Source organism: Nothoprocta perdicaria, unplaced genomic scaffold (genome assembly GCF_003342845.1).
Source record: "Nothoprocta perdicaria isolate Ctin4 unplaced genomic scaffold, notPer1 scaffold_138, whole genome shotgun sequence".
NCBI classification, from domain to species: domain Eukaryota; kingdom Metazoa; phylum Chordata; class Aves; order Tinamiformes; family Tinamidae; genus Nothoprocta; species Nothoprocta perdicaria.
In genome coordinates, this window is record NW_020454516.1 from 1,609,430 (window position 1) to 1,636,356 (window position 26,927).

At 43.7% G+C, this 26,927-nt stretch overlaps 1 protein-coding gene across 5 annotated transcripts in view; it reads right to left on the reverse strand.

Moving 5' to 3' along the window:
• Nucleotides 1-26,927, reverse strand: part of EHBP1 (EH domain binding protein 1) — a 163,893-nt gene that overhangs the window by 84,180 nt on the left and 52,786 nt on the right. For 3 of the 5 annotated variants that reach the window (XM_026033976.1, XM_026033973.1, XM_026033972.1), the window contains exons 8-11: nucleotides 22,896-23,000; nucleotides 21,995-22,117; nucleotides 13,215-13,467; nucleotides 7,503-7,689 (exon numbers count right to left, since the gene is read on the reverse strand). In XM_026033976.1, coding sequence (XP_025889761.1) covers nucleotides 7,503-7,689; nucleotides 13,215-13,467; nucleotides 21,995-22,117; nucleotides 22,896-23,000 — 668 coding nt within the window. The remainder of the gene's footprint in view (nucleotides 1-7,502; nucleotides 7,690-13,214; nucleotides 13,468-21,994; nucleotides 22,118-22,895; nucleotides 23,001-26,927) is intronic. The other 2 variants (XM_026033977.1, XM_026033974.1) reach the window with 1 other exon arrangement.

Here is a 26,927-nt window from a genome sequence, read left to right on the forward strand (position 1 = left end):
GATTTGCACTTGCATTTGCTGGCGGGGATGCCCGCAACGTGCGGAAACGCGCCGTGTTTGACCACTTGGCAGCCCCTGRGCAAGCCGAGGCGCCTTCTAGCTCCCTCTTTTCTCCTGCTTTTTTACCTCGGGGTCTACCTGGCTTCACTAATCGCCCCCATTTAATTAACCAGCCCATCTAACTCTAACGAGGGTCACTATAAGGGGGGCAAAATCCTGCCCTCCAACGTGTTTCCCCAAGCAGGGCCACGTGAATGTGGCAGATACCTCAGTTCGGGGCCATCACTGCACTGTGGAGAAGCTGCCTGCTCTGCTCCAAGATTCACATTTCTTCCCTAGCAACAATAAAAAAATAAAAAATACAAAAAAAAAGCAAACAAGCAAACAAAAATTTAAAAAAAGGCAAGAAAAACAAGCATTCCGGCTCATAGCTGTGATTTATTCTCATGCCTAAGTACCTGACCAAASCAAAGACAGATTAGCAGGAACACTGAATTAGCGACTAAACCCAAGTTAACCATCAGGCTGATTTATGAAGTGCAGATAATTATTTTTGTAACACGGCCATAACTCATGCTGTCAGGAGCCCGGGAATCTTTATTCGCACACGCGTCGCTCCCAGCGGAGGCACCTGCCAAGCCGGAGGAGCCCGGCCCAGCCTCGGGGCGAGCGCGGCCATGACCAGGCCCCTTCCAACCGCAGCCATTTCCGAGCCCGGCGTCTCGCCCACTTCTCCCTCAGGCCTCGGGGGCTGCGGAAAGGGCTGCAGGGCCCTCGTGCCCTCTGGGGCGTCTCCGTGTGGTGACCTCCTCACACGGGCAGACACGGCCACAAAGGAGGCCGCGCGGCTGCCCTCGCACCCTGTCCCCGCGTGGACTCGCGTGAGGGCCCTCACGGACCCTCACGCGGGTATCCACAAGGAAAACTGTGGATTTCATTCAGAGTTGGTCTCATTTTGGGGGAATAGAACATGAAATAATTGTCTTCTGCTGGAGGGGCGCGCAGCGGCAATCCTGCCCTTCGCTCTGGCGCCAGCTCCATGCCTGTTGGCGCTGCCAGGTGCCACCATCAGGCAGGCAGGCTGTAGTTTTCCAGCCCACAAAGCAGCTGGATTTGGATTTACCAAATCCAAAGCAGCATACGGTTTGTGAAAAACTTCCAAGATGGAATAAAATATAAAAACGCAGCCACTACCTACCTAGAAGGCACTTTTTCTCCCACAAGAAGTGAAGCAATACTTTACAAAGAGGACACATAAGAGCATTGTGATTTATAAATACAAGTTTAGCATAAAAATGTGAAACGCAAGTCTCTGAATGTCCTAACAGCAGCTCAATTACCAAACACTATTTGCATGTGCATTTTGCAGAGGTGCTGCCTGGTCCGATCCAAAATTGCTGCAGGCCCCAACAAAGTCTCAATCCATTTCAGGAGGAGCTAAATTGCACCAAGAACGCAGAAATACCTTAAAGACCAATTATGAAAATGACAGAAGGAGCCAAACGCTTATCATCCTGCAAATTACRCATATTACTGTGGATGTTTAGGTTCCCAGCACTAATCTCAGATCCTYTCCCTTCAACAGCTTTTTCCGTGCAAATATGGACTACAGCTAAGACCTTAAATCACAGAATTGCAGAATGGTTGAGGTTGGAATAATTTTAATTAAAAATTTACAAATATATATGTGTGTGTGTATTAATAATGAGTGAGGTGTGTGTAGATGTGGCTGCATAAAGTCGTTCCCATTTACAGAGCACATCACCTAGATGCTAAGCACATCTTTCACAGCCAGCACAAGCTTCTGCTCCCACGGAAGGGACTATCCTGCTTTACTGCCAAGCTGATGCTGTGTTCCCGCTCCTAGCACTCACATAACTACCAGGTGGAGCAGAGAGGGTGGGAATGTGGAAGTCAGGATAGGGACTGAAGTCCAAACCTGTAAATCCAAAACCTGAAGCACGCCTTAGTTGAGGACAATAGGAAGAGATTCCTTAACCTGCACTGACCCTCAGCAATACGGAAAAATATTCCACCTTCTACTTGGAAGTGAAGAGGACAACAGTTGATTCCAGGACATATTCTAACAAAGTTCTTACAAGCCCAGACATTAGTTAATGGTAAAGAATGCACAAAAAGCACGTTTCTAGTTAAGCCGAGTGAACACCATTTAAAAGTCACACAAGCTGTAATATGAGATCATTTAAGTACTGTATAAAAAACAGGGCGCCTTTTATTACTTAGCACTTGAAAAGATGCAAGTTTAATGAATTGTCTATGCTCCAGTATGACTATCTCACTATCTCTCTGCTCACATTATGTGTGCGGCTTGTCCTTCCTTTAAAAGATCAATTTTCTTAGGGCTGCACGCTAAGATAGGTTTTCTCGGAGTGTCTTTTTTTGCACACATTCGTAACAGTAGATATCTTAAAATTCTGTCCATTACCCCCTGCGTCTTCCTCGGGCTGGATGAGCTCTCTATCTACAGAGGAGGCTACAAAGATGTTCTCATGCAAATGAGCTGTACAATCCGTCAGCAGCTAATGTGAAGCTGAAAGAAGCAAAATCATTAAAGACTATGTTCCAGAAAGCCAGGGAGTTCTGACATTGAGGTATTTTTGATACTGAGAGACGATAAGTGATCTTCTTCATCTACTGTTCACAGTTTAATGTAATTCCTCCGCTTGGCAGCATTACTGCACCTCGTATTGATTTGCCCACCTGGGTTTCAAAACGAGCCCTTCCTATCGCTGCATCACACAAGGTTCATAAAGCTGAAGTAGACACGAATAGAAAAGTGAGCAACTTGAGGCTGTGGCATCTATGAAATCTTGGAGAGTAGCACCTGGCACTAGGCAGGTTGTTGCTTCACTCCTCTGCCATTAAACTCACCTAAGAGTTTCACATTTTATACTCTGCCTTGAACTCCACGTTTCTTCCTCTCCGCTTGAAAAGTGTTTGAGAATTCCTCCTCTTTCATATGGAAGCAATTCTGGATAAACTGGATAAGGGTAAACTGCCTCTGAGACGGAAATCGCTTTCTGAAAAAGCCTGAATCACTGCAGATACACAGTGAATTACAAAGGACACCTGATGGAGATGTGTTGCTGCACACGATGCAGCAAAAAATATTATGTATTTCTAATTACAGCACATCACTTCTCCTACATGTTTTAGCAGAGCTTAAACCTGAGAGCTTGCCTGGCATGAGGGCGTCGACTATCCCAGAGCATGCATAACATTTGTATTAGCTTCTACAAGAAAGAGACACCTCAGACAATAACCCTGACAGTCATAAATGTTATTATTGGCTTGGGGTTATTATGTGACTGCATTTTCTCCCTTCCTGACAGCATAAGGGGCCATCAGAAGTTCTTGGCCACAACCCCCAGAGTCTGTTTGCAAGACTGCCAACAGCACCATGACTTTCACAACAGTGACACTAGCGTAGGGTCTGTCAATAKGACACACTTAAGCCTCCTTATCACCCTGTCCTGGCACTACACACGTTCACCAACTGAGTGGAACCTCAGAAACCAGCTACACAGACCCAGGGCTATTAGAGTGGTCTGAGGGCAATTTTGCATTTTTTCTTTTTTCTTTTTTTTTTACAAGATCGCTTACCACCACAGCTATCAGGAAAATTAGAGTACAGGCTTCTTATTTACTGAGAACTCAATAGGAACCTGAGAACGAGTTCTCTGTGAGTCACCAAGTCCAAGCTTGCAACCAGTGTGATGGTTGCACTGCCTCCATGCGCCTCGCACCAATGACCACAGGTTTCCACATCCTGAAGACTGAAGAAAGGACATGTGAGAACAATCTGGATCCGCCACACGTTGCATATTTACTGACTTTCAGTAGCCTAAAGACAACAGCGGTATCCAGAAACCTGAAGACTTCACATTCGACAGGATCCAGCTGCAACCCTTGGCTGCAATCAGGCAACAAGCCGAAATTACCACAGAACAGGAAAAGCCTTTCTCACTAATGGTTTCCCCAAGGAAAAGGCCTATGTTATCCTTCCAAAGAMAGAATGAGTAACAGCAAGCCAGTGGAGGTGCTCTTTTCTGTTAACACTTCAAAACATCATCAGGGTGATTGTGTTTCCTCCTGCGGCCTAGTAAATAATTCACCACCTCCCACATAAATAGAGCAGCATTCCTCCTCCCTCGTTCTAACAGAGGCAATAAAAGCCATGATTTTGCAGAAATACACGCAGACAAGTTGTAGAAAGACCCAGTTGCCGATTCCTAGAGCGGTACCTGGAACTTGTTTCCATAAAACTCAACAAAACCCAGGAATGAGAGAGATACTGTGGCCAAATTTTCCCATTGACCGGTACGCACAGTTTTCAGACAGGATGGACACAAACCTGCACACTCTGCACTGCTCTGACAAAGGGAAACCACCAATAAGTGCACCTCTTCAACCCCAAACTTGTTCAACTTTACCCCAAAGTGCCAGCTGGAGAAACTGTAACTCTCTATCACCTCTGTGAAAGAAGGAACCTTCTAATCCAACCGTATTGAGAACAGCCGGATATACATGATGGTTACAAGCCCAACAACACTTCAGGCTGGCACAGAGATGACCACAGAGCTTAATTACAGCTCCACCRTTTGGCTTTCACACTTGTCTAAATATAGACGGTACTCATAGTCTTCAAGGCCATTTAAGATGATTAACCGGGTGATAATTTGAATTTTTAGGCTTTCTCTGATGACTCAGATTTGTTTTCAGAAGTCATCAAGGGAAGACATGCAAAAATAAGGTATTCTTTTAGGAAATATGTGTATGTAATAATATTTGTAGGCCAAACTTCCTCCAAATTCAGATATGGCAAATGTCAAGCTAGATCTTTACAGAGAGCTTGACGCTGCCTCATCTCCGACAGGTAACAGCTCCCTTCTCACCAAGAAGGATTACAGGGGGATCACCAGGCCATGAGAAGGGCCTCTTCAATGAGGGGTTATTAAGGAGGCCTAAAAAGAGTTGGCTGCTCTAGTTAAGTGATCACTCAGGGAAGCTGTGCAAGGTAGACAGTTGAAATGGGTCAGGTGAGCAGTGTGTAGAGAGGGTGTGTGGAAACAGCAAAGAGAAGCCAACTGGTGGGACGATCTTAAAGCAGCTGGAGAAGCAGAGGTGTCCCCTGTGCATAATTAATAGGAAAGGGACAAGACCCTAAATTTGTGCTGGTCCTCATGGCCTCTACCAGTCTAAAGTAGGCAGCTTCTCTAGCATTCTTCTCTCACATCTCAATTTTGTTACGGACTGGTAAGGAGGCTCCGAGCAAGGCCACGTCTTTGGAGAGCAAACCAGTTCTGCAACCAGTTGCTATGACAGGATCCCCGAGGAGGCCTGGAACGTGCCAGGACACTTGGGTTCTGCCCATAGCTCTCTCCAAGGCCTTCTGCGCCCAACAGAGCTGGACGAATCACTTAGCTTAGTTACTTAACCTCAGTTTACCTAAGTTTACCCTCGCGGGACGCTTGCCCCCACAGAAGGGCGTGTGCTAAGGTAATATTTGCATAGCGCCCATACCATTTGACGGGAGGTTTTTCAGAGTTGCTAAACATTGTCACTGCTATTGAGTAACAACCAAACGAGCCCTGCCAACAGCCCAGGCCCTATCTCAGCACTATCCTGAATTACTGTGTAAGAGAAATCGTTTAATTTTCCTTTCTTTTTAAAAGGCAGTGGTTTTCTTTCGGGAATCATTCCAGGGAAAGTGCTTTTGAACCRAAGTTATTAGATCAGCTTAGAACAAAACAGTTCAAACGCAGTTGCTTTCAGAATAGTAAATGCAYGGCGTTTTAATACACCCCGCCAGCTAAACCTTCCACTTTGAGCTGTAATGTAATAAACCAGGACGCAGGATCTGCCTTGCAACCTTAATGGTCTCGCATGCTCCAAAAGCCTGAGATTCTGGGGCAGCGACGCACCAAGGGAGCAGGAAACTCCAGCTTGGCTTAAGGGTAGGACCTAGCTGCCCCTGTTCCAAGCTACACACTCTTCACAGCGAGTTGGATCACCTTTTTTAACCCAATTCCAGCTTGCACACAACCTAGGACCTAGTCTGGGGTAGGCCAAACCTTATTGCAGTGCTGCAAAGGCATGCAATAAAGCAGAGAGGTATTTCCTCAGACCCGTAAAATAAACTGTCACACAACAAGCGAAGAGGGCACAACCTCCATCAAATGAGYGGATAAGATCTCTCCCAAAGCTCTTATACGGATGTCTTTGCTCTGCCTGGTAATACCAGAAGTTTTCTTTGCCTTGGTCACTTTGCTTTGACCTTGATTTCTCTCAGAAATCAAGTATAGGCAAGATTTTTCAAACAGAAAGTCYGGCAAACGGGATCCAATCCCACCTCAGCATGTTATGAAACTGATTTCCTATTTCGCTAGCTGTGGTTTTGCACATTAGGAATAACCTGTGAATTGTGCCTGTGGACTTCTCAGTGTTGTTCTGCTTTGCTGTGGGGAGACACGGATTCGATTTCCGTCCTCAGACTCCTCCTCACGCTGGGTGTGAGGGTGTCAATAAGGTCAGGGCTGGGAGGGATGGGGACAGGGCTGCTCCATAACTGAGCAACAAAACAAGCATGACGAGCAGTTTCATTCAATTCTTAAATTACTGTAGGGCAGCACCAACTCAAGGCAGATCAGATGATAAAACACACAAGTTGTGCTTGGAAAGGCAGCGCTCTATCCTCAACTTCCAATCCTTAAAAACACGCTGCGAGGAGAGAGCAGATTTGTTTTTTAGAAAAGGTCTCTTTTACACACGCTGCTAAATGCTCAGTTGTGTAAAGATGCACAAGGGCTGCTAACGGTGGCAACGCTGGAACTGCAATTCACACTCACAGAACGAGCTGTTGCATCTCGAAATACCCGCTCTGCACATTGCCTCTTCAAAAAGACTTAAGCCAAACTTTCAGTTTGAGAAACAGAAGTATGTACGTATATATGTCTGCTCAGTCTGGACAACCCTAAAAAAAACATTAATCTGATTTAAAGCTATGACTTTTTAAAAAAGTACTTACATATAACTATGGAACTGGACAAATATAAATCCTAATACAAATAAATAGTGTCATGTACTAAGCTCTTAAAAACCAGATTTATGACAGAAATGGGGAGATAGGCACTTCGACAGCTTAGTGACATTACAATACATCAAGGCAAAGGATTGTTCAACACGATTTTCTTCCTTCTCAGTCGTATATCCAGCTGTCCTGTAACATTTGTCACTAGAAGACTCTTTCCTTTGAAACTGGAGTTGTTGATACTGTTTTCATTAAATCCTTAAAAAACACACATGCTCCTACTGCTGCTCTCTCCCTATGAACCAGTAAGTGAACAGAAATGAGCCACCACCTTACTGGGCACCAGCAAAGCTTTCAAGAAGGCCTGCAGAAATAAACAGGATGTCTGCAATAGCCAGAATGGTATCTTTAAAAATAAAGACAAAAAAAAAAAAAGGTACAAAAGACCTACCTTGGGAGAAGAAGAAAGCTCCTTCGTCGCTGGAATAGCTGAAATGTTCTCACTCGCTCCTGGCTCTGTCTTTGGCAAGAGGTTTGGTGGTTCGGGAGCCTTTCTTTTCATCTTCTTCTCTGGTTCTTGCAGCAGAGCAACTTTAATTAAAGCGGGGCTTGGTTTTGGTTCATAAAATGGATTTGATCTAATTAAAAGAAGGGAAACATTTCTTTGCTATCAAAGAGTTCAAACTTGGAAATCAAAACGAAAATAATGTTCAGAGGATCTGATGACAAAGATGCATTTATTACCACATGAGGAAATACTTTGCTTTTACATGCTTTGAAAGGCAACTTTTTCATGCTTGATAAATGACCTACCAAAATGAAAAGGACATTAGGATGGAATTTTTAGAAATTTTATTTAGAATTTTTTAAAATGCTATAAATGTGAACTGAGATATGAGTGAAGTTGCTGGCTGTGGCATAAGCAAATGCTGAGAATGAGGCCACTTTTAGTGCATGCTTAAGCACGGTTTTAGAAGCCTCACTCCAAGATTTAAGTTTGAAAACTCTGGCCACAGTAGGCCTGAAAATTCATGTCTAGGATATTTTAATCTCTGCAGCAAATGATCATTTCAAAACACCCCTTGGATAAGAGAACAGTGCTAAGAAAAAAAAAACCCAACTCTTTACAGGTACCGGTTGCTGTAATCCGTCTTGTTTGAAAGCACTTTTTATTACTTAACCGCTTTTAAGAAGCCTAGTAAACATCTTCTAAAATGGATGCACTCCAACAACTTTGCATTCTCAACTTGGCACTCACATTCCTACTCTCTAATTGCTCCACCCTAAATGCATATTTTCTTATCTTCTCCAAACGTTATCTGTTAGTTTGATGCCACCAGTTGATGCTCTCTGGGTAGCATAATGCTTTATATGATGCCCTTAAAATAGTCAGATAWTTTATATCCTGCCAAAGGATATTCTTTGTATCAAAATTATTTATTTATGAGCTTATTCTTTCGTGTTTGCCAGCCTATCCTGAAGAGGACTGTTGCTTACCTGATAGTTTAATTCATCCCTTTCTGCTCCGTGCTTTTCCTACATGATATTTATCTGCTGAACTATATTCAGGCAATGAAATMACTGCAGCTCCCAACGACTGCTCTGCAGGTAACTCTGTAACGTGTAGCTAAAGCAGAACAGATGCCCTTGGTGCCGTGAATTCAGTTCTGCATTTTAGTGTGTASAACACGGCCAAGAGCCTCTTTACACATATCCTGTCAGGGTACAAGGGGCAACCTAGAATACATTGATTTTAAATGGCTAAAATKGTAAAATTTGGGCCTAAACGAAAAGACCGGCGATTCCTCCAGTTTCGCTTCACACAGCACTGACAATTTTCCTCAGATTTGTACACTCTGAGTATTAAAATTTCTTTCAGCCTCATGGACTGATTTTAGAATTTATTTCAATGCAGTTTGCCCCTGTCCTCTATTCACCACTATTAATTAATGGCTATTAATATGTGACGCTGCAGAAACCAAGTCCGCTGCTGAACGGCAAAGCCTCCTGAACCACAGAAAACCTGCCACAAAACCTCCAGACTGAAGACAATCTGCCACTGATATTATAGAGAAGAAAAAAAAACAAAAAAAGCACCATATTTGAGATATTTCTGCTCTCTGCTGCATGTGGAGTGCTCATTCTCAGAAGAAAGTGCTATGGGGGACAGGTTATGGGCTTTCCTCCTCAAGAAGGCTCCACTGTTGAGCTAGGCTCGTGTTTTGATTGTAGCATGGGCACAATAAACATGATGTTTTCACCTTCTGCTTTTTAGGTTTTTCAGTTGGTCTTACAAACTCCTCAGAAATCCGAATATTGAGAGGAGATTGCTGAAAAATTCAGTTGGATGCTGGCAAAAGCCCCCTCTGCTCCTCGGACTCTCAGTCCAGATGCTGAAGTTGGTGGTGGCAGCTACATAAGCAGAAAAACCCAGAAATCTGGTAGGAAAAAAAAAGCCTGATATAGCTGAAATATATTAATGTCCTCTTTCCTGAACTTTGCTCATCTGCTTTTGGCTTCAATGATGGTATTCAACCGGATTTGTGTAAAAAGATAACAGACCGTCCACCACAAAAACCACTATTATTATGAAAAATAATAATAAAGGTATTAACAAGTCAGCAACTTGTGGTGGCCTGCGGCTTGTTTTATAACAGCCAACTTAAAATCAATAGCAACTAGACAGTCTTTCCAGCCATCGTTCTAACCCATGCAATGGTTCATCAGATAAGACAATGCAGAGCCAAGTAATATCTAAAAGCAACTTTTATTCTGACCCATCCAAAAATGCTTTGGATCCACATTACTGCGTAGCTGGAAAACAAAATCATTTTATTGAGGAGGGAAAGCAAAGCTGTCAGTGTGCTCGAAGAACAGGCCATTACCAAATAAAACACTAAGGTCGAAAGCATTGTACTTAAAATCGCTGTGAATCTGCGATTTGCACTTAATTAAACTCCAATTAGCAGAGCAAAGTGTTCTTTATTAGTCACCACCTACCACCCCGATTTAACATTATTAATAGTTACCTAACATTTCGGTTTTCGTGTATAAATAAAAATGAAAAGGCACAAGCCGAATTTCCTTCTAACATTTCAATGCCCAAACTAATAAAAGGAAAATGTGTTCCTTATCTCTCCCCAGATATGAGAATTTAGCCAGAGGAAATATGTTCTGAGACGGCAGTTTTACAGGCGAATCTGTGTAATGGAACATCTAAGTTCATCTCCACCATGCAATGGCTTTTTATGCCTAGGCCTGTGATTACGCCTTGCTTATGCATGTTGTGAAATCGCAGGTTATCTTCCCAACCACTACTGAAACATGTTTCAATTAAGCCAATTACCTAAGGTAAATCCTCCGCAGCGGCACGGGGAGGATAAGTATCTTTTCCAAGATTACAAAGAGTTGGTTACAAAACTGGAGGCAGAGTTCAGATCTCGGGGCACTTTGTGCAAACGCGGAGGGCCCGGTGGGAATTATCCCCTTCCCAAAGGGAACCCAGCGGAGTCCCACAGGCTCTCAGTGACGTGTCCACGCTCCCGGGACACAGCCTCACCTTCCACCCAAAGGAGAGCAGGGAAGTGCCAAGCGGCGCATTAAGCATCTCCAAGAAAATGGTTAAGTTGCAGGGTTAAGACACATCGTATTTCCTGAGTGACGGCCAGTGTCCTTCGGGAGCCTCCTGGCCTCCCATCTAGCAGGTTCCAGCCGCTCCCGGGGAAAGCCCTGGCCCAGCAGCAGTCAAAAAGGATGGAAAACCCAAAGCAAATCACACGAACCCAAACCGAAAGAGATGATGTTAGGAGAGAGGTTGAAAGGAAGGTGGAAGCTGTTTAGTGCCATGATAGGATTCAGCTGCTCAACTTTGTCTKGAGTGCACTGCTCAGGCCAAGTCAGCACATCTTAAAATAAAGATACAGCAGAAGAAATAAGAGGATCCAGAGACGTGCGATGAAAATGATTACAGACATGGAGAGACTGCTGTATGAAGAGAGATTGAGAAAGTTACTGCCATTTAACTCAGAAAAGCAGCAAGTAATGGTGAATATGCTGGGGAGACATAAAACGACAAATGGTTTGTGGTAGCTAAATCAGATACTACTAATTGTTGGGTTTATAAGCCAGCGGAAAGGCCTGTGTAATAAATCTGAAAGTTAACTTACAATCAATAAAAGGAAACACATTTCATATAATACCTTGTTTGCTTGTGGAACTCGCTGCCMCAAATTGACACTAAAGCCTGGGCTTTAATAGGATTTGGGAAAAGATTAGCCACTTAGGTAGCCAATAAAAGCATCAATATGCACATTAGCCAAGAAACAAAATGCATCTGGACATGAACCCTCCTGATTTCGGGCTCTCACACACCCCATCCAGCTGGCACTGCCACTGAAAACCCTCCCCTTTGTGCTCATGGTACCGCAGAGGGCAGAAACTTCCCACTGCAGAATCAGAAATTATTGCCATGAGGCAAAGAATAACAGCACTTACTCAGTTAATCCTAAACAGAGCTGTGCTACCACATTTTTTTCCCTCCAGAATAGCAGCATAGGTTTTCAAAGACTGCCACATTTGCGCCAAATATATTTAACAAATAGTCTCCGTGTCTTTTTCAGTGACCTGACACTCCTGTAACCTGCAAGGACTCGGGAGGAGCAGCCGTTCAGGAGCCAGGGTGTAAAGAAAGAGATGCACAAAACTACCTGGCAGTGCTGTTTGACACCTCATCCTTCCATCTTTCCACGGGATGAGGCCATCATAAATGAACTCATGGACCAGCTGTATGTTTAAGGAAAATCCATCTACAGGGAGTTTAATTTTTGCTCTTGTAAAAAGAATATAACAAGTAGGATCCTGACAATGAAAAGGAGGCTGTTGTAACCAAGGGTTAGTGAAATCTATAGGCCCACGCACAGGAGAAAAACAGGCTGCCCGTTAGGACATTGCTACAAGCTCTTCTGGCACTGATTTGCTTCTGTGGAAATGAGAATATAAATATAGACAACCTGTCACTTGCTTTTGCTCCTTCTGCTCTTCTGCACAGCCTTTACTGCTCTTTTATCCCCCACCTTTGCAGGGGTAAAGGGATTTCTGCAGCGAACGACCAGGGATGGATGCCCTGASGGCAGCCAGGCCTGTGTGCGCGGAGGGACCCCCAAGGAATCCAGCTCACGTAGAAATCCCCGCCTAACTCCCAGGTTTGTTCCACAGAACAACCAACATCACCAAACCCGTGGCCACAGGACTTGAAAAGGAAAAAACCCACAGGGTCCTTTATACACTTCTCTGAGAGTGCATGGGAATTCTTCAGTTTCCTCGAACACGGCCCTAAACAGAGCAAACATGAAGAGGATGGTACGACACCTGCATTAATATTAAATATTAAAGCCATGCAAATGTCATRCCGTGATAAATCTCATTAAGTACTTTAAAATTAAAAGTTAATTACAGTTRTTGTCTGTACAATTGCTCATGTGTAATAACCATAAACTGTCTCGGGAGTGGTGTGGTTGCTGACTAATAACCACAAACAAGCAGTTCTTCAATCCTCCCAAGCTGCACAGCTATTGCAAAAAGCTCTCACTCCTCGCTGGGCTCCTTTACAAGACACTCAGGGCTGGTTTATAATAAAGTTTAACATGTGGTTAGGATAAAAGAAACAGCTTTAGAAAGTATATATGGTGTTATCTTTGTTATATGGAGTTTTATTAGACTCCCCAGAATGTGCTAAGCAGACTACGCAAACTCTTCTTTACATATGCTGCACCCATCTACAAAGCCCTTTCGCTCTCATCAGCAAAATTTATTATTTTATGCGGGAAGAAATGATGACAAAAAGACGGGAAGACCCCAACTCTGCTGCACCTTCCCTTTTGAGCTCATTGGCAACGGCAGGGCACGACATACCAAAACGATGCTTGCTCCCTATCGAGTTATTTCATATCAACAAGGCAAAGGGAAGTTTCCTAAGTCATCACTTTGGGCTCCACAGCTGAATATCATGACTTGGGGGTATGGGATTTCCTGCTGCTGAGCTGAAGATCGCTCTGTCCCGAGGAGGTGATTAAGGATCACCATCGTTGAACCCAATACCTCAAGATTAAGCCAGAGATCCCACTAATGCTTCCAAGACTGCTGAAAGATCTAGAATCATACTTACTCATCTAGCTCTTCCTCTTCAGCTTTGGAGGTATCTGCATAGAGGTATTTGCTCATATCCACCGGTCTGACGTTCTTCCTTTTGGCAGGCTGCGGGGGAGAAGCTCTCATGGTCACCAACGTTTCGGGCTCAGGATCTGGCTCATCAAACGGGTTCAAGTACTCGGGGGCATCATCGTCCTTAAAGGGATTGTAACTGTCAGCATAGAAACTTTCTTCTGGCTTTGAAGACGAAGCTATTTCCGTGTCTGGTTCTGCAAAGTAACAAAAAGTCAGTAAGAAGATTTAACATAGAAAAAATTGAAATCTTTTATCAGATCTTTATGTTTTGATGGCTTATACAAACAAAGGCTTGCTACATAATTCCCAACACTTAAAATCCTGACCTCAAAYGAATTTTCACACTACTTATTTACCGCATTATCTTGTTTATTCAAAAATAGGGCTTTCAGGAGTTCATTTCATTTAGGGTGTATTTGAAAAGATTTAATGAAAAGTAAACACTTACCAAAGCTTTTTCAAACACATTAGTTATCAGTCCTCTTATCTGTCATGTCAATGGTATCATAACAGATTTTTCCAATTTGTTGTTGGCTACAAATTGGCTAACATGTCCTTAATTATTTATCTGAGCTTTTAATAAAGAAAAAAAATCTTCTGTATTTTATAATATAATGACTTTTACTGAATATTAAAAGATGATGACAGCAAGTAGGTGCTCTTTCCATTTCTTAAAATGACTGAACTAAAATCACTTACTAGGTGTGAATAGTAAATACATTTCAAAACACACATTTTTGCTGTTAACCGCTCTTGGTAACAATACACAGTTTCCTACTAAAAAATAATTTGAATTAACCCTAAAGAGACAGATCATCAAATTATTCATCGATGATCTGAGCTGCACAGCAGGAAGTTATTGGCGACCCCATATTGGCAATATAACCAAAGTTATTGGCAAACGGCTGCTGGACAGTGACTGGCACAAGTCCCCATACGACAATATAATATTTTTCCCAACGCCCCTTAGTAAGACCAATCTTACACTTCTTTCAGCAGCAGCTGGCCAGAAGCACTGTTCAATATTTGAATTCAATATATGACGTGCTTTCAAAGTTTATACAAATAAGAACTTTAATTAGTGTTATTAAAAGTTAATTTTCAATAACTGCTGCTGAATTGTTTTTAATGAAAAGTGATTCTTTTCAGATCTGTGGTTACTAGATTGAACAAAACATATGTTATAGCTCTGAAGAAAAAAAAGTCACGTTATTTGCAGCACAGCAAATAACTATAGAAAGGAAAAGATGGAGTTCCAAGTGTGTTTGTCACTAAACAAATACTTGGGGTGGCAAAATATCTACTCAAATAATGCAGAAATGGATGGGGCAGGGAAAGAATCAGCTCTGCTGCTGAGGGTCTGCTCTGAACCGATGCATCGTTTCTCTACGGTAAGAAAGTGAAAAAGAAAAAGGGATTGACTGGAATGCAAGTAAAACAATCAAAGTTGTCCTTAAGCAACACTTGGAGGGAAATCACTCCTCTGGGACTGAGGCAGAGCTCAGGGTAAAACAAAATAAAACTGTTCTTTGCCRAAGATGAGTACAGGTTCTACCTGGCCGGCGTGCTCATGACTACTCACAGCGCTCGTACCCACAGGATTTCCCTGCTTGATTATGCAGAGAATTACATTAAAAGTTCTTTTAATTCTAGGCTTGCACTTTCTGATTTCCTCAGCAAGCTGAAGCAACTTGGTAATAAAGCAGCAGCACATACGCAGCGCATAGACCTAGTGTAAGTTGTTACACTCCAGTTTCAGAACCCAGGCAACCCTATTTCAAGTCAAAACCTGCACTCAAAAAGGAGAGTGAAAGAGTAAATGAGGCACCACGTTGCAATGGCATGAGAGAAAGGTAAAGAAAGATCACAAAAAAGTTATTAGTATGCTTTATATTCATTGTCTAAACAGACTATAAAAAGAACTAACTAATCTAAATCCTTGTAATTAACATAGTAAAACCCTAATAACCAGGCTTGCAGCGGTAGTCTTAGCTAACCCTAAACAGCAGTTTGGTGTAAACTGCTGCAAGGCCCGTCCCAACCGCGTAGGGAATGGCACCTGCACAGCCCGGCGCGGGCAACACCGGCTGTGCCCAGCCAGCCTCACCTCCCTCTCGCAAAGTGATGGGACATGGACATCCTGCAAGTCATCTCCAGGCGTATGGAGGCCAAGGTGGTGATCTGGAATACTTAGCATGGATTCACCAAGGAGAAATCATTCTTAGCCAATGTGACAGCCTGCTGTGATAGCCTTCTGACTGGCTGGGTGGATGAGGGGAGAACCTGGATGTTGTCTCCCTCGACTTCAGCAAGAAGAAAGGAAGAAGAGAGGAGAAAGGAAGAAGAGGAAGAGGAGAGGAAAAAGAAGAAGAAAGGAAGAGAGGAACCTCATGAAGTAGGGAGGAATAACTCACGCATCAAGGTGAYCTCCTGGAAAGCAGCTCTGAGGAGGAGGGCCTGGGTGTCCTGGTGGACAACAAGGCTGACCACAAGCCAGCTAGGTGCCCTTGTGGCCAAGAAGKCCAAWGGTGTCCTGGAGATCACCAGAGTGTTGCCAGAGGGTGGAGGGAGGTGRTCTTGCCCTGCTTAGCCTCGATGAGGCCATGTCTGCAGTGCTGTGTCCAGTGCTGGAGGAACATGCAGCTACTGGGAGAGTCCAGGGTAGGGCTAAAAAATGATGAGGGGACTGGAAAATCTCTCCTATGAGGACMGGATGAGAGCTGGGCCTATTGAGCTTGGAGAAGACTAAGCGATTTTAACAGTGTGCTCAAATATCTTAMGGAAGGGTGTCAAGAGGACGAGGGTGTCTCCGCTGGAGAGGGGGTTGGACTAGATGGTCTCCAGAGAACAGAGATCTCCCAGCTTCAGCCCTTCTATTCTGTGATTCTTGATAGCTGAACCTTTGGCAATGTCATAGAAGAAACACTTCAGAGCAGAACCGAACAGTTTAAATGCATTTTTTCATTATTTTTAAGCTGAAACAGGAGAGGTGCTGTATTAGTTTACTCACATTGCAGTAGTCTCCAACACAGATGGTCMCAACAAGTAGAAGCTTCACTTTGCTTGTGCTGAGACGTCCCCAGTGCAGAAAGCTAGAGCTAAGCTAACTGTCCAGACTCCTCTAGAGTCAAAAGGAGAGAAACGGGCATTCCTAGGACCATCTTGTTTGACCTCTGTTATAGAGCCACGTTCAGCTAAAACGTGTCTCTCATTTCTCTCTAGCTAGTAAAAAGAGAATTCAGACAACTGCTTTAAAGTCTATGTTTATATTGCTAAAGTCTAAAATTGGGTGAGACACCGTCCACTCCAGCTGTCTAGGAACACCTAATTTGAAGCCTAGGATCAGCAGGGATACTACTCACTTGCTGCCCACATATTTAAGGCTTGACGAATTAGATCAATCAGAAATGCCTTTGGGATCGGCCCTCCAAAGAGAGCTGCGTGAAGGAGAAGGAAGCAGAGCTGACCTAGTGACACACCGAAAGACGACTGATGAATTGACCAAATGGCATTAATAATGGACAACACATTTAAAACAAAACCCTTCCTTTCTTAGAACTAGTTCAATTCCATTTTAAAAATACTTTGTTAAGAGATATACTAACATTTGTAAGTATATCTCTTTGTTAAGAGATATACTAACATTTGTAAGTCCTCTAGTTATGTAATACTTCTGAAATTAAAACCACTCAAGGAGGTCTCTTAGAACTACACTGTAAGCTTTTATTTTTTATCTGCTTCTAAGTCTGCCCAGTAAGCAAAGAGTTAAGTATCTTGTTTAAATCTGATAAATTTTAAGGGCCAATGCAAATGGCTTTTGCAATTCTTTATTTCAACACTAGGCATCAGATGCTGTAACCTTAACTAGGACAAAACTCTTCCTCTCACTCCTTGGCTCAGCTACAGTCTTGGCCTTTCCCACAGAGAACTGCAAGCCAGTGCGAATGGGCCTTTGGCACATTACTGGAGATTCCACTTAATTTTCAATGTAACCTAAAGTCACATAAAGTTTTTAAAATGTCATTTTCGAACTACTTTGCTGGTTTCACAGACAGGTGCGTGACTTTGCAGGCAGCTCCAAGAACCCACTTAACTGTGATCCTTGTCCTCTTCTCCTGCTGCCGTGGTGGCCGTTGGGGACAGCAAGCTGATTCTCTGCATGCTCTGAGGTCCCTGCAGAAGGGAGGGCACCTAAAACCCCTAAGACCCTTCCCCAAACAGGGAAAGAGGCAGAACCTTTCCTCACTCTCCCGTGTCCAACCAGCATATCTCCCTTGAGGTGGCTTTCAGGCTGAAGGATTGCACCTCACTCTCCAAAATGAATGATTTTGCTATGAAAGTGCACTGCTTTTAAAGCTGCAGCCACATTTACCTTCTCTGCAGCAAAGACACTCACAYTTAGCAGCAAGTGCTCACGAGGCTGGGTACTGCATTTGGGGGGCCTGAGCACCCAGCAGCTTAAAAAGCGCTGAATTCCTGCTCCAGGCTGGTTTCACACTGCGGACTCCACACTGCTTTCCTGGCTTCCCCCAGATCATTATTCACAAGTGAAAGCACAGGAATCCAGTCGCCACCTGAATCCAGGAGGGTTGGTTGGGGTTTTTTTTTCCTAATTACAGTTCTTTACACAGATGAAAAAAAAGCAATGACGTGAGCTCCTGATTTACAATTTGGCACCGCATGGGTCAAACACATGATCATTTGGCATGGTTAAGTAATAAAGCCACAGGGGCAGGAGTGACAAGAGGCAGAGGTATTACTACAGCAGAAGCACCATCTGCTTTTGTGCCCAGTTCTGGAAACCCGACTTGCGGCAGCTCCGCCGAGCGGGTGATAGTCATCGCTCCGACTGGCGCTGCCTATCTGCACCATCACCCTGCGAGCGCCCGGAGAGCGCCCCAAATCACCCTGCCCTTCAGCCCACCTGCCTGCCGTAACATAAACACGTTGTGACACAGCCCTGAAAAGCAACCTCAAACCCCACCAAAACATTCACCCGCACAGCTTTCCCCCTGGCAAGGGATGAAAGAACAAGCCCCATGGGATGGATACTCGGCGATGCCATTTACTGCCCCACTGGCAGGCACGAGGGCCATGTGAGTGCCGTAACAAGCAGCTCCGAATAAAAACGTTTCTTCCCTGTGCACAAGACAAAGAAACTTGCTGGTAAAACACATGTTGAATTAAATGAAAGAAGGAGATGGTGACAGAAAATAATTACCGCCTGTTCCCCCCCTTGTGTTGCAAGAAACTTGTAATGGTCACGTGTGATTTCAAATTAGCATTCTCTATCTAATTAAAAATATCTAGGGCATATCTGGAGCACTGACAGCATTTTGTGGCTTTGTACTTGTGTTTGTTTTATAAACTGACTTCCATACATAAAATATTTTGCAGAAAAATTGATTTCAGTGTACAGTTGTAATGTGATCAAAAGACGACCAAAAAGATAATCAGCTACATATTGCCTGCTAAAAAGCTGTATATATACAGTTTCTTTTTGCTTTTGCAGATTACTAGATTTCTGATGTGCAACTAAATTATTAAACATGGAAAAAAAATTAAGCCTCAAGTTGGCCTGTTGGTCGAGGGGCAGACTGAAAGGTTTCTTTCCCATGGCTGAAGATGGTACGAGACCTTCACACGCCTGTTCCCTCCACTGTGCATGAGCAACAAACCCGAGCGCTCTCGAGGCCCAGCAGCCTCCAGATTTCCAGGATTAGGTGATTATGGGATTAGAAAGGTAGAGGGAAAGTAGCTGGATTGGGAACAAGCACAAGAAATATCTGTCTAGGAAACAAGCCAACGAATACCTACAACCTTCCCTTATCTCTGAGAGACTGGTGCCYTGTACCTAGTAGCCTCTGATGGCAAAGTAGGTGGGCAAAGAGGTTCCAGGTGGCTGCTCTGCATGTGCTGGATGAAAATGAAGCTCAATAAATGAAGCTACAAATGCAAACACAGACAGAACATCTTAAGTTTTTGCCTTGCCCTGATAAAAGAGTCAGGCAAACACCCTGCAAATGTAAAGATTAATCTCTTCTTTTAAGTAGTTCACGAGACAACTCAAACGGGTAACGTGACTCCTAGAGCCTGAAGGAGAAAGTCTGCCTTAAACKCTTGAACCTCTGGCATGCTCACAAGCTCCTGGGATAACCCCCCAAACGGTCACATCCACTGCAGGATGCAAAAGCAGACAAGTGGGCACAGACCCAAAGAGCTTCCTCAAAAGGGACATCAAGAATAAAGAGCAATTTCACGAAGAACTGAGATTTCTCCTAAAGGAGGGGAAYTCTCCCATGAACAGCAAGGTCTAGATGCATCCTGCATAGAGAGATTGGCCCAATTAACCACAGGCCAACACAGAAGGTTCCTGCCGTTGCTGAAGACGCCTCCAGCCAGGGGACTACAACTGTCTTGAGTTGGTTTCTTTTAGTGCTGCATTTTTTCTCAGCTTGCTCTGACAGAAGGGACCTAGAGGCAAKGCAACCCTTGACCAACAAGAAGGTCATGCAAGGAAGGATGAACACAACCAACCCGATTCTGGGGAAGAGTGAAAGAGTGGAAGAGTCCACATTTCTCACAGGTGTCTGAGGTGACTAGAAGGAGCCATTCATCAGAAAATAAAAGCTTTAAAAATGCCATACCAGATGTCCYGATCTTGGTACAAGAGCATGTCAGGGCATTTCAGCCTCAGATCTTCCACTGCTCAGGGCTTCAAAGGCCACTGTTTCCCCCAAAATCTGACAGAGGCTCCATCCCTCCCCCTCACAAAACAAATTTAAAAAATCTTCTGACACGGTAGGACGAATCTAGTGACATCCAATTTATGGAAATCTCTGTAATGTTGTAGCATGTTGACAACTTCATGACGTGGAAATGTGTGGGAAGAATATTGAGCACTCACACCCATCAGCTCAGTCATGGGCCTTGTTTGAGGACCCAACGTTCTGCAGAACAGCCCCAGAGAAACAGAGAGCTACCCATGACTAAGATGGTAGATGGTTGGAGCGCGTGGAAGCCACCAACAAGGGTCCAGAACTGACTGTGAAACTRTGACCACAGAATCATTGGGAGTCTTTCAGGAACGTAAACAGGCTGAAKCTTGACAGGAAGATTGAATTAATGGCATTAATGGATTGACTGGCATTAATAAACAACCACTTTACAGCTTGCTGTGTCTGAGATGAGAGAGAACGTGCTGTCCCTCCATTCTGYGGTAGGAAGGGCTGCTGCTTTCTACCAGAGCAGGTGCTGTCTGAGCAGGAAAGAAAAGCTGCGTTGAGGCAGCTGGTGAGGTAGGAGGGGACTTAGACATCTCTCTCCGGGGAGGAGAGGGCTATTCTTTCTGCAAGAGGCCAAAGGAGCCTGGGGTGAGCGTCCTAAAGCAAGAGCTGCGCAGAGGCCTGCGTGGGTGAATAGGTATTTTGTTTTCCCTGTTTTATTTCCTGGCTAATTTTGATCTTAAGAGAATTTATAGCTGAGGCACAGACGGGAAAGGAAGCCAAAACACCAAAGTATAAACTCTACATACTGGTGTCTACAAAGCTGAAACAATCTCATTTCCACAGCTCTAAAAAATAAAAATAGAAGACAATCTTTTTAWGGGGAAGCAAGGCCCAGAATAGAAGACGGACAGCTGTTTGAGCAATGTGGGCTGTAAGACTACACAAGAGCAAAAGCATTAGAGCACTTAGATCACCATCCACGCTGACCTCTGTTGACTCAGAAGACAGAAGAGACATGTTGTGAGTGAACATGCAGCTTGTCCAGAGAAAGAGGTGGAAACTACAGATCAGAAAGGAATCCCCACAAGACCTGGGAGCAGAAATGCCCTGGCTGCACTCTAGGCTGCCTAGTGCTTCTTTTCTACTGCTTTTGGAGTTTGGTCAAAGGTGGCAGTCATTCCTTGGTATTTTTCCATTGGGAGAAGAGTCTTGGAGCTTTGCAGGAAAGCCCCTAACTAGAGGATTAACTACAGACTGGCAAAGCTTGGAAAGCCAGGYCATGTTTTAGTGATGGCAAGCAATGAAGGCCCACGTATGTGGCCCTGGAGTTGAGGAGAGCAGAGATCCCTCTCCTGGTTGCCTTATGACTGAAGTCCCACCAGGTGGAACGCTTAGGTGGGTGGTATTTCTCCTCAGTGAGAACAAGCACAGGCAGAGCCACCTGAAAAGCGGATTAGGATCTACGAAAGCTTGATGCCAGAAGGCTCAAGCGAGGAAACCTTAAAAGTAAAAAAGGAAGAAGAAGAGAGATACCATTAAACAATCATAATGGAGATTAGTGCTAGGCTAAATAAAGAATAGCTGTGAAACAGTGAAAATTTGCAGTGAAGGAGCGAAGTTTTGGCCCAAATCAGTGCTCACATGTAACAGAGGAGCTCARTGGTTTTCTTGGCCCATTTATACCACTTGTGCAATATATCAGCTATGCAATGTGAGCGCACCTGAGAGCTATAAAAGTCTCTGGCAGCAAGCAGCCCCTAGAGCTTGCCTAGAGCAAGAGCCCCTAGAGACACTGAGATGTGACCCAAAAATTAAATTCGCTTTCCAGTGGCAACTGGGATCACTGATATTGCTACCTCAGTACTATACGCAACAACTTTTGTTAATCAAAAAAAAAAAAAAAAAAGCAAAGTTTCCTAATTCTACAGAAAAAAAATCATACTTCATTACGCACTTGATACTAATAATGAATTAGGAAAAGCAAATCCATTACCTTCTACATCAGGATCTCCAAATGGATTTAATTCTGCTGCGTCAGGTTCATCAAAAGGATTTGTACTCGAGTTGGCCAGGTCTTGCTCCTCTTCGTCCAGAAAACTAAGTTTATTGATAAGTTCTAGAAACAAGTTGGAATATTGTTTCAGTGTAGATAMAAACTATACATCTAACATAGCCCAAACTTAAAAAAAAATGGATACCAATAGCCCCTTAAAACACTGCAGCAGGGTGCAACACCAGCTCTACAACTAATCTAATACATTTAGTAGCACACCAATGTTTCCAAACAGGTGGAAAAAAAGAAAAAAAAGAAAAAAAAAAAGTAGAATGCATGAAAATTCTATTTGCTGATCTGATGCTATTTAATAGAAATTACTTCCAAGAAAGCTTTCCAGATCTATCTTAAATAAATACTATAGTCCATCTGAAATGAGTTAAGTACAATTTATTCTCAATTGCTCTTATACATGATAACTATCAATAGGAAGTTTAATTTTTCGATGTAATGTGCATGTAAAATCCAAGAAGGGATATTCTGTTGAGTTAGAGAGGTCAAGTACTATTAACTGTACAACTAATATTTCAGGATTGTTTACATATATATACACACACGTGTGTGTGTGTGTGTGTGTGTGTGTGTGTGTGTGTGTATACACATATATATATATTTTTTCCCTTTCTTGTCCATTATCAGACGACAATGCAGCTGTAGAGCAGATAGTGCCTTTCTCTATCATGTTGTTACCTGTTGGATGCGCCACAAATTACTGAGAGTCACGCTGGGTGGAAGCACAGAGATAAAGCTGACAGCTGAACACAAGCAGGAGTCAAAAGGTAACAGGTCACAGTAAATACAGACAATCAGACACAGAAAGAAAGGAGGAAAGCTCATAGACCTTCAGAGGAACTGGCTGATTTAGCTGAAGGCATATTTGCTTGCTTTACGCAGTCGTCTTGATCTTCATCTAAGCTGCTCAGAGCATTCAACTGGTTTACAATTTCTGTAAATAGAAGCCAGTCAAGACAAACGTAAAGTAGGGGCATTTAATGAAACAGAAGCGGGAAGAATGCTGTTACTAGAGAAAGAGAGAGAGGGAAAGAGAAGACACTTATTGTTAATTAAAAGATTACATTAAGAAAGAGTGCTTAGCATGCTCTGTATAATTACACTAAAGCATCTGTGTAGAATTCTTCTGTGATAATTTGACAGTAAATCCAGATAATGTACATACAACAAAACCTTACTGAGTTCCTAGTGGCAGCATCAGCAATCAGTCTTATGAAGGCAAGCATACATATACCCCAGTTCAAAACTTACACATGCTGGATATAATTTAATTAAAACATTTTTTTTGACTCAGGAGGAAAACCTGACTTTTAAATCACTGTTAACCAAAACAGAGTAGCCCCGGAGCAAATTACATTCCTCCCAAACCCTTAGAGCTACAGAAAACCGATACATACACATAGATGTTTTAAAAATATATACACACACATTTCAATTGCTTAACGTTTAGGATCCGTCTCCATTCAAATCTGACCTTTGGCAAGCTGAGTTTGTATAACAGATCCAGATGACACCATCACTAACACACTAGGAGCRTGCAGAAGGCAAACACGCTGGCTCAACTTGCTCCTGCAGTTTTAAGGCAGCAACCCCTCTGTTTGCCACAATCCCCTTTCACCTTCTGYCCCGACGTACAAATTGCCTTGAACTAGTAATTCTTAAAATATATTAATCCTAATGCTTAATTCTAATTAAGGCGGCAGTAACTCCGTAACTCCAGATGAAAAGAAAAAAGGAAATAGGAAGAACTGAGCTAGGACTTAGTCCCCTCTGCCCCAAGGGGAGAAATTCCTCCCTGATCCCCCTTGGAGGAGCTGACAAATCCAGCTCCTGCAGTGATGGGAGCCTCAGCCTCAGAGCCTCAGCGCCCCAGTCCAGGGCAACACCTCCCTGCTCCATGCCCCTCCATGTCCTGCCAGGGCAATTCACACCACTCGCAGCTCAAACCTTTTCCCTCAAATCTAAATTGTTGTGTAAATTTGCCAATCTGCACTTTTCCAAGTCAAGCGGTGCCACCTTGGTCTGTTCTGAAGATGGGACAGCCACGGAATAATTCCTCTTTGCTCCTTCCCTTAAACATTCCTTATCTAAAAGCAAAACCTGCTCAGCTGTGATTGAACTTATAGCCATCTACAAAAAGTTAATGTCACTGCTCTCACCTCCTTACTTTTAGCTCCAACAAACAAGAGCCTGGTCTTAAAAAGTCACACCAACCACCTGCCAAAAACCCTCCGCTTGCTCTGTATAAAATCCTTATATATGCCCGTATAAAAACCTTAGGGACTGGAACAATATAATACTGTCTTTGGAGAGTTTTTAAGACTCAGAGTACACTAAGGCAAATACCTTGCTGTACTCAAATAAAACAGAGTTGACCTTATAAAACAAATTACTGGTTAAAAATGGGGYGAGATGCTGACAAGATTTACAATTTATTATTGCAGCGTGTGGAAAAAAAAACAATTACAATTCCATCTTTATTGTCAGAAAATAACAAATTAAATTCGGAGCTTTAAAAAGAGGGATTCTTTGATGTGGTCTGAATCACCCGGTCCCATCTGCCAACCTAAACACCCGTATGCACTACAATGTTTCTCATTTCAATACTAAATGGTTTATGTCATATTTTGGAGTGTGGAAATGGTAGCTGGAGATTTATGTCCTATATTATCTTTTTTATATCTCATTATCTACAAAGGTATATTAGCCTGTTCTACAAGTATGTCGCATAAATCACTGCTCTCTCTCTCTCCCCCTCTCTTTTATTTTTTATTTCCTTCTTTCTCTCCTTTTTAAGCAGGTTGGTGCTACTGACTGRAAAAAAAAACACAAAACCAAGGGTGCTTCTTCTGTTCCACAGCAGAAGCCTGCATGAGGGGTGGATGTTTAAATGGCAGATTAAATTAGGGGTTAAAGCAGATGCTCACCAGCAGCCCTGGAATCCCGACTCCTGCAACGGGCAGCGCCCGGGCGCGGGGCTCGGTCCCTGCAGTGCCCCYGTGGGTCAGCACGTGCTCCTGTGCAGGGCACGCTGCCAACTCCAAGGAACACGAAGGGGAACGGCATACGGGTTATTATCGCATTTGTGCATCGCGAGCCAAATTTCTGCAGGGATGTTGGAAGGTCTTCCCTTCACCTCAAGACTAAGTACGGAGCCATTCTGGGCAGTTTAAACCCACATTTCTTAATGACTTAGAAACCAAAAGATGGTAGATTATGACTACAAGCATATTATTTTTATGTTCACAGAGAAGAGAATAGTTAGGTGGATATCGAGCCTTTATACTTGAAATTTTATCCTTGAAAAGGTATAAACCCCAAATACTGGAGAGGAAGGGGAAAGAGGTGGAGGCAGCAAGATTTTTTTTAATTAAATGGTGCTTTGAATGGAAMACCTCTCTCGGTTTCATGCTACGGTCACCCTTGCAGCACCGGTGTTGACCGCTCCCACCTCCACGGTGCTTCTGCGGGAGGTGAGTGTTGCTTCACTGATTTCAGAGAGCTGAAGAAAGAGCAGCCCAGATCCCTGCCCCGAGTTATGCAACGGGGAGGCAAGAGCAGCCTTTGCTAACTCACCTGCACCACCTAGAGCCCTTGGCAGCAGGTCCCTCCTACGCTCCCGCTGCGGAATACACGTRCCCAGCTCTCCAAGTGCAACGCTTTGGGCCCAATTAAGACAAAACAATCTCAATTTTTGCCCATTGCYGAGTGTCTGGGTGAGTGTTCGCAGCATCTCAGTCATCAGGTCACCCACCAGAGGCAGTTTCTGGAACAAGACCCGGATTCCAGAGACGGACAACAGTCCTCACRGCTCTCCCACTCTTCCAAAGCTCGGTGGCAAAGCTCAGGCTGAGAAATCCCGGGAGGGAGTTGCAGGCTGCACATTGTGGGGCTGGGAAGGCAGGCGGGAGGGAAGCGCCTTGCCCCGGGCCCTCTGAGTCAGCCGAGCATTCCAGCCGCCCCGCGCAGGAGAAAACCTTGGGAGCAGCGCCCTGCAAAAGCCCTTATGTAACTTCCGCAATTAACTTTATGGGATCCTGGCAGCACGATTATGTTTTAAAGAATTATTTTTTAAAAACTCACATCGGTTTTGTTCCCTTTCTCCATCTATATTCCTAGATTTCTTTTCTACCGCTTTCTAACATAGACAGTCTCCCTCCTCTCTCCTGGGTTCTTCAGCTTTTTCCTTGCGTTTTATTAGTTTTCGCCATTCCTTATGTTTATTATAGGAGTCGCTCCAACTGCCAATGAAATCACGAAACTTCTTTACGGCTGCTTGAACAGATGTTGAAACAGATCCTTTATGTTTTACTGATTCATGTTTACTTCCTGCCCTTGTTCTATGCTCCCTCATTTGCTTGGGAAGCTGCACACGCTCCCTCTCACTCACCATCCCTCCCGTGCCACTCGGTGTCTACCTGGAGAAGAGATGGCCAGGCCAATGAAGCAACATCACTGTTGAAGAAACAGCACCTCAGAGGCTCACCTTTATTTAGAAAGCCATTTTTGAAGATCACTGGCATGAAGGCTGGCACCAAAAGGTTATTTGTCTTTCCTGCTTCTTCTCATACACTGGGAATTCCTATAGAGGTCGTCTGGAACAGTAGGACGTAACCATCTCTACCAACAGCTCAGCATCATCAGGCCTTGATCTCACCTTGGTTACCCTGAACACACTAACGCTTTTTCCACGAGCAAACAATCCAACTGGGGTCAGTCACATTGTCTCACCTGCAACACCCTATCAAATGCAGTTCAAGTTCTGYAATCGTCTCCTGTTTGACACTGAGTCGGTCCCCATCCAAAAGGAGGACACTGCCTGAAATTGCCATTTATTGTGCAGAACCTCCACACCCCCTGA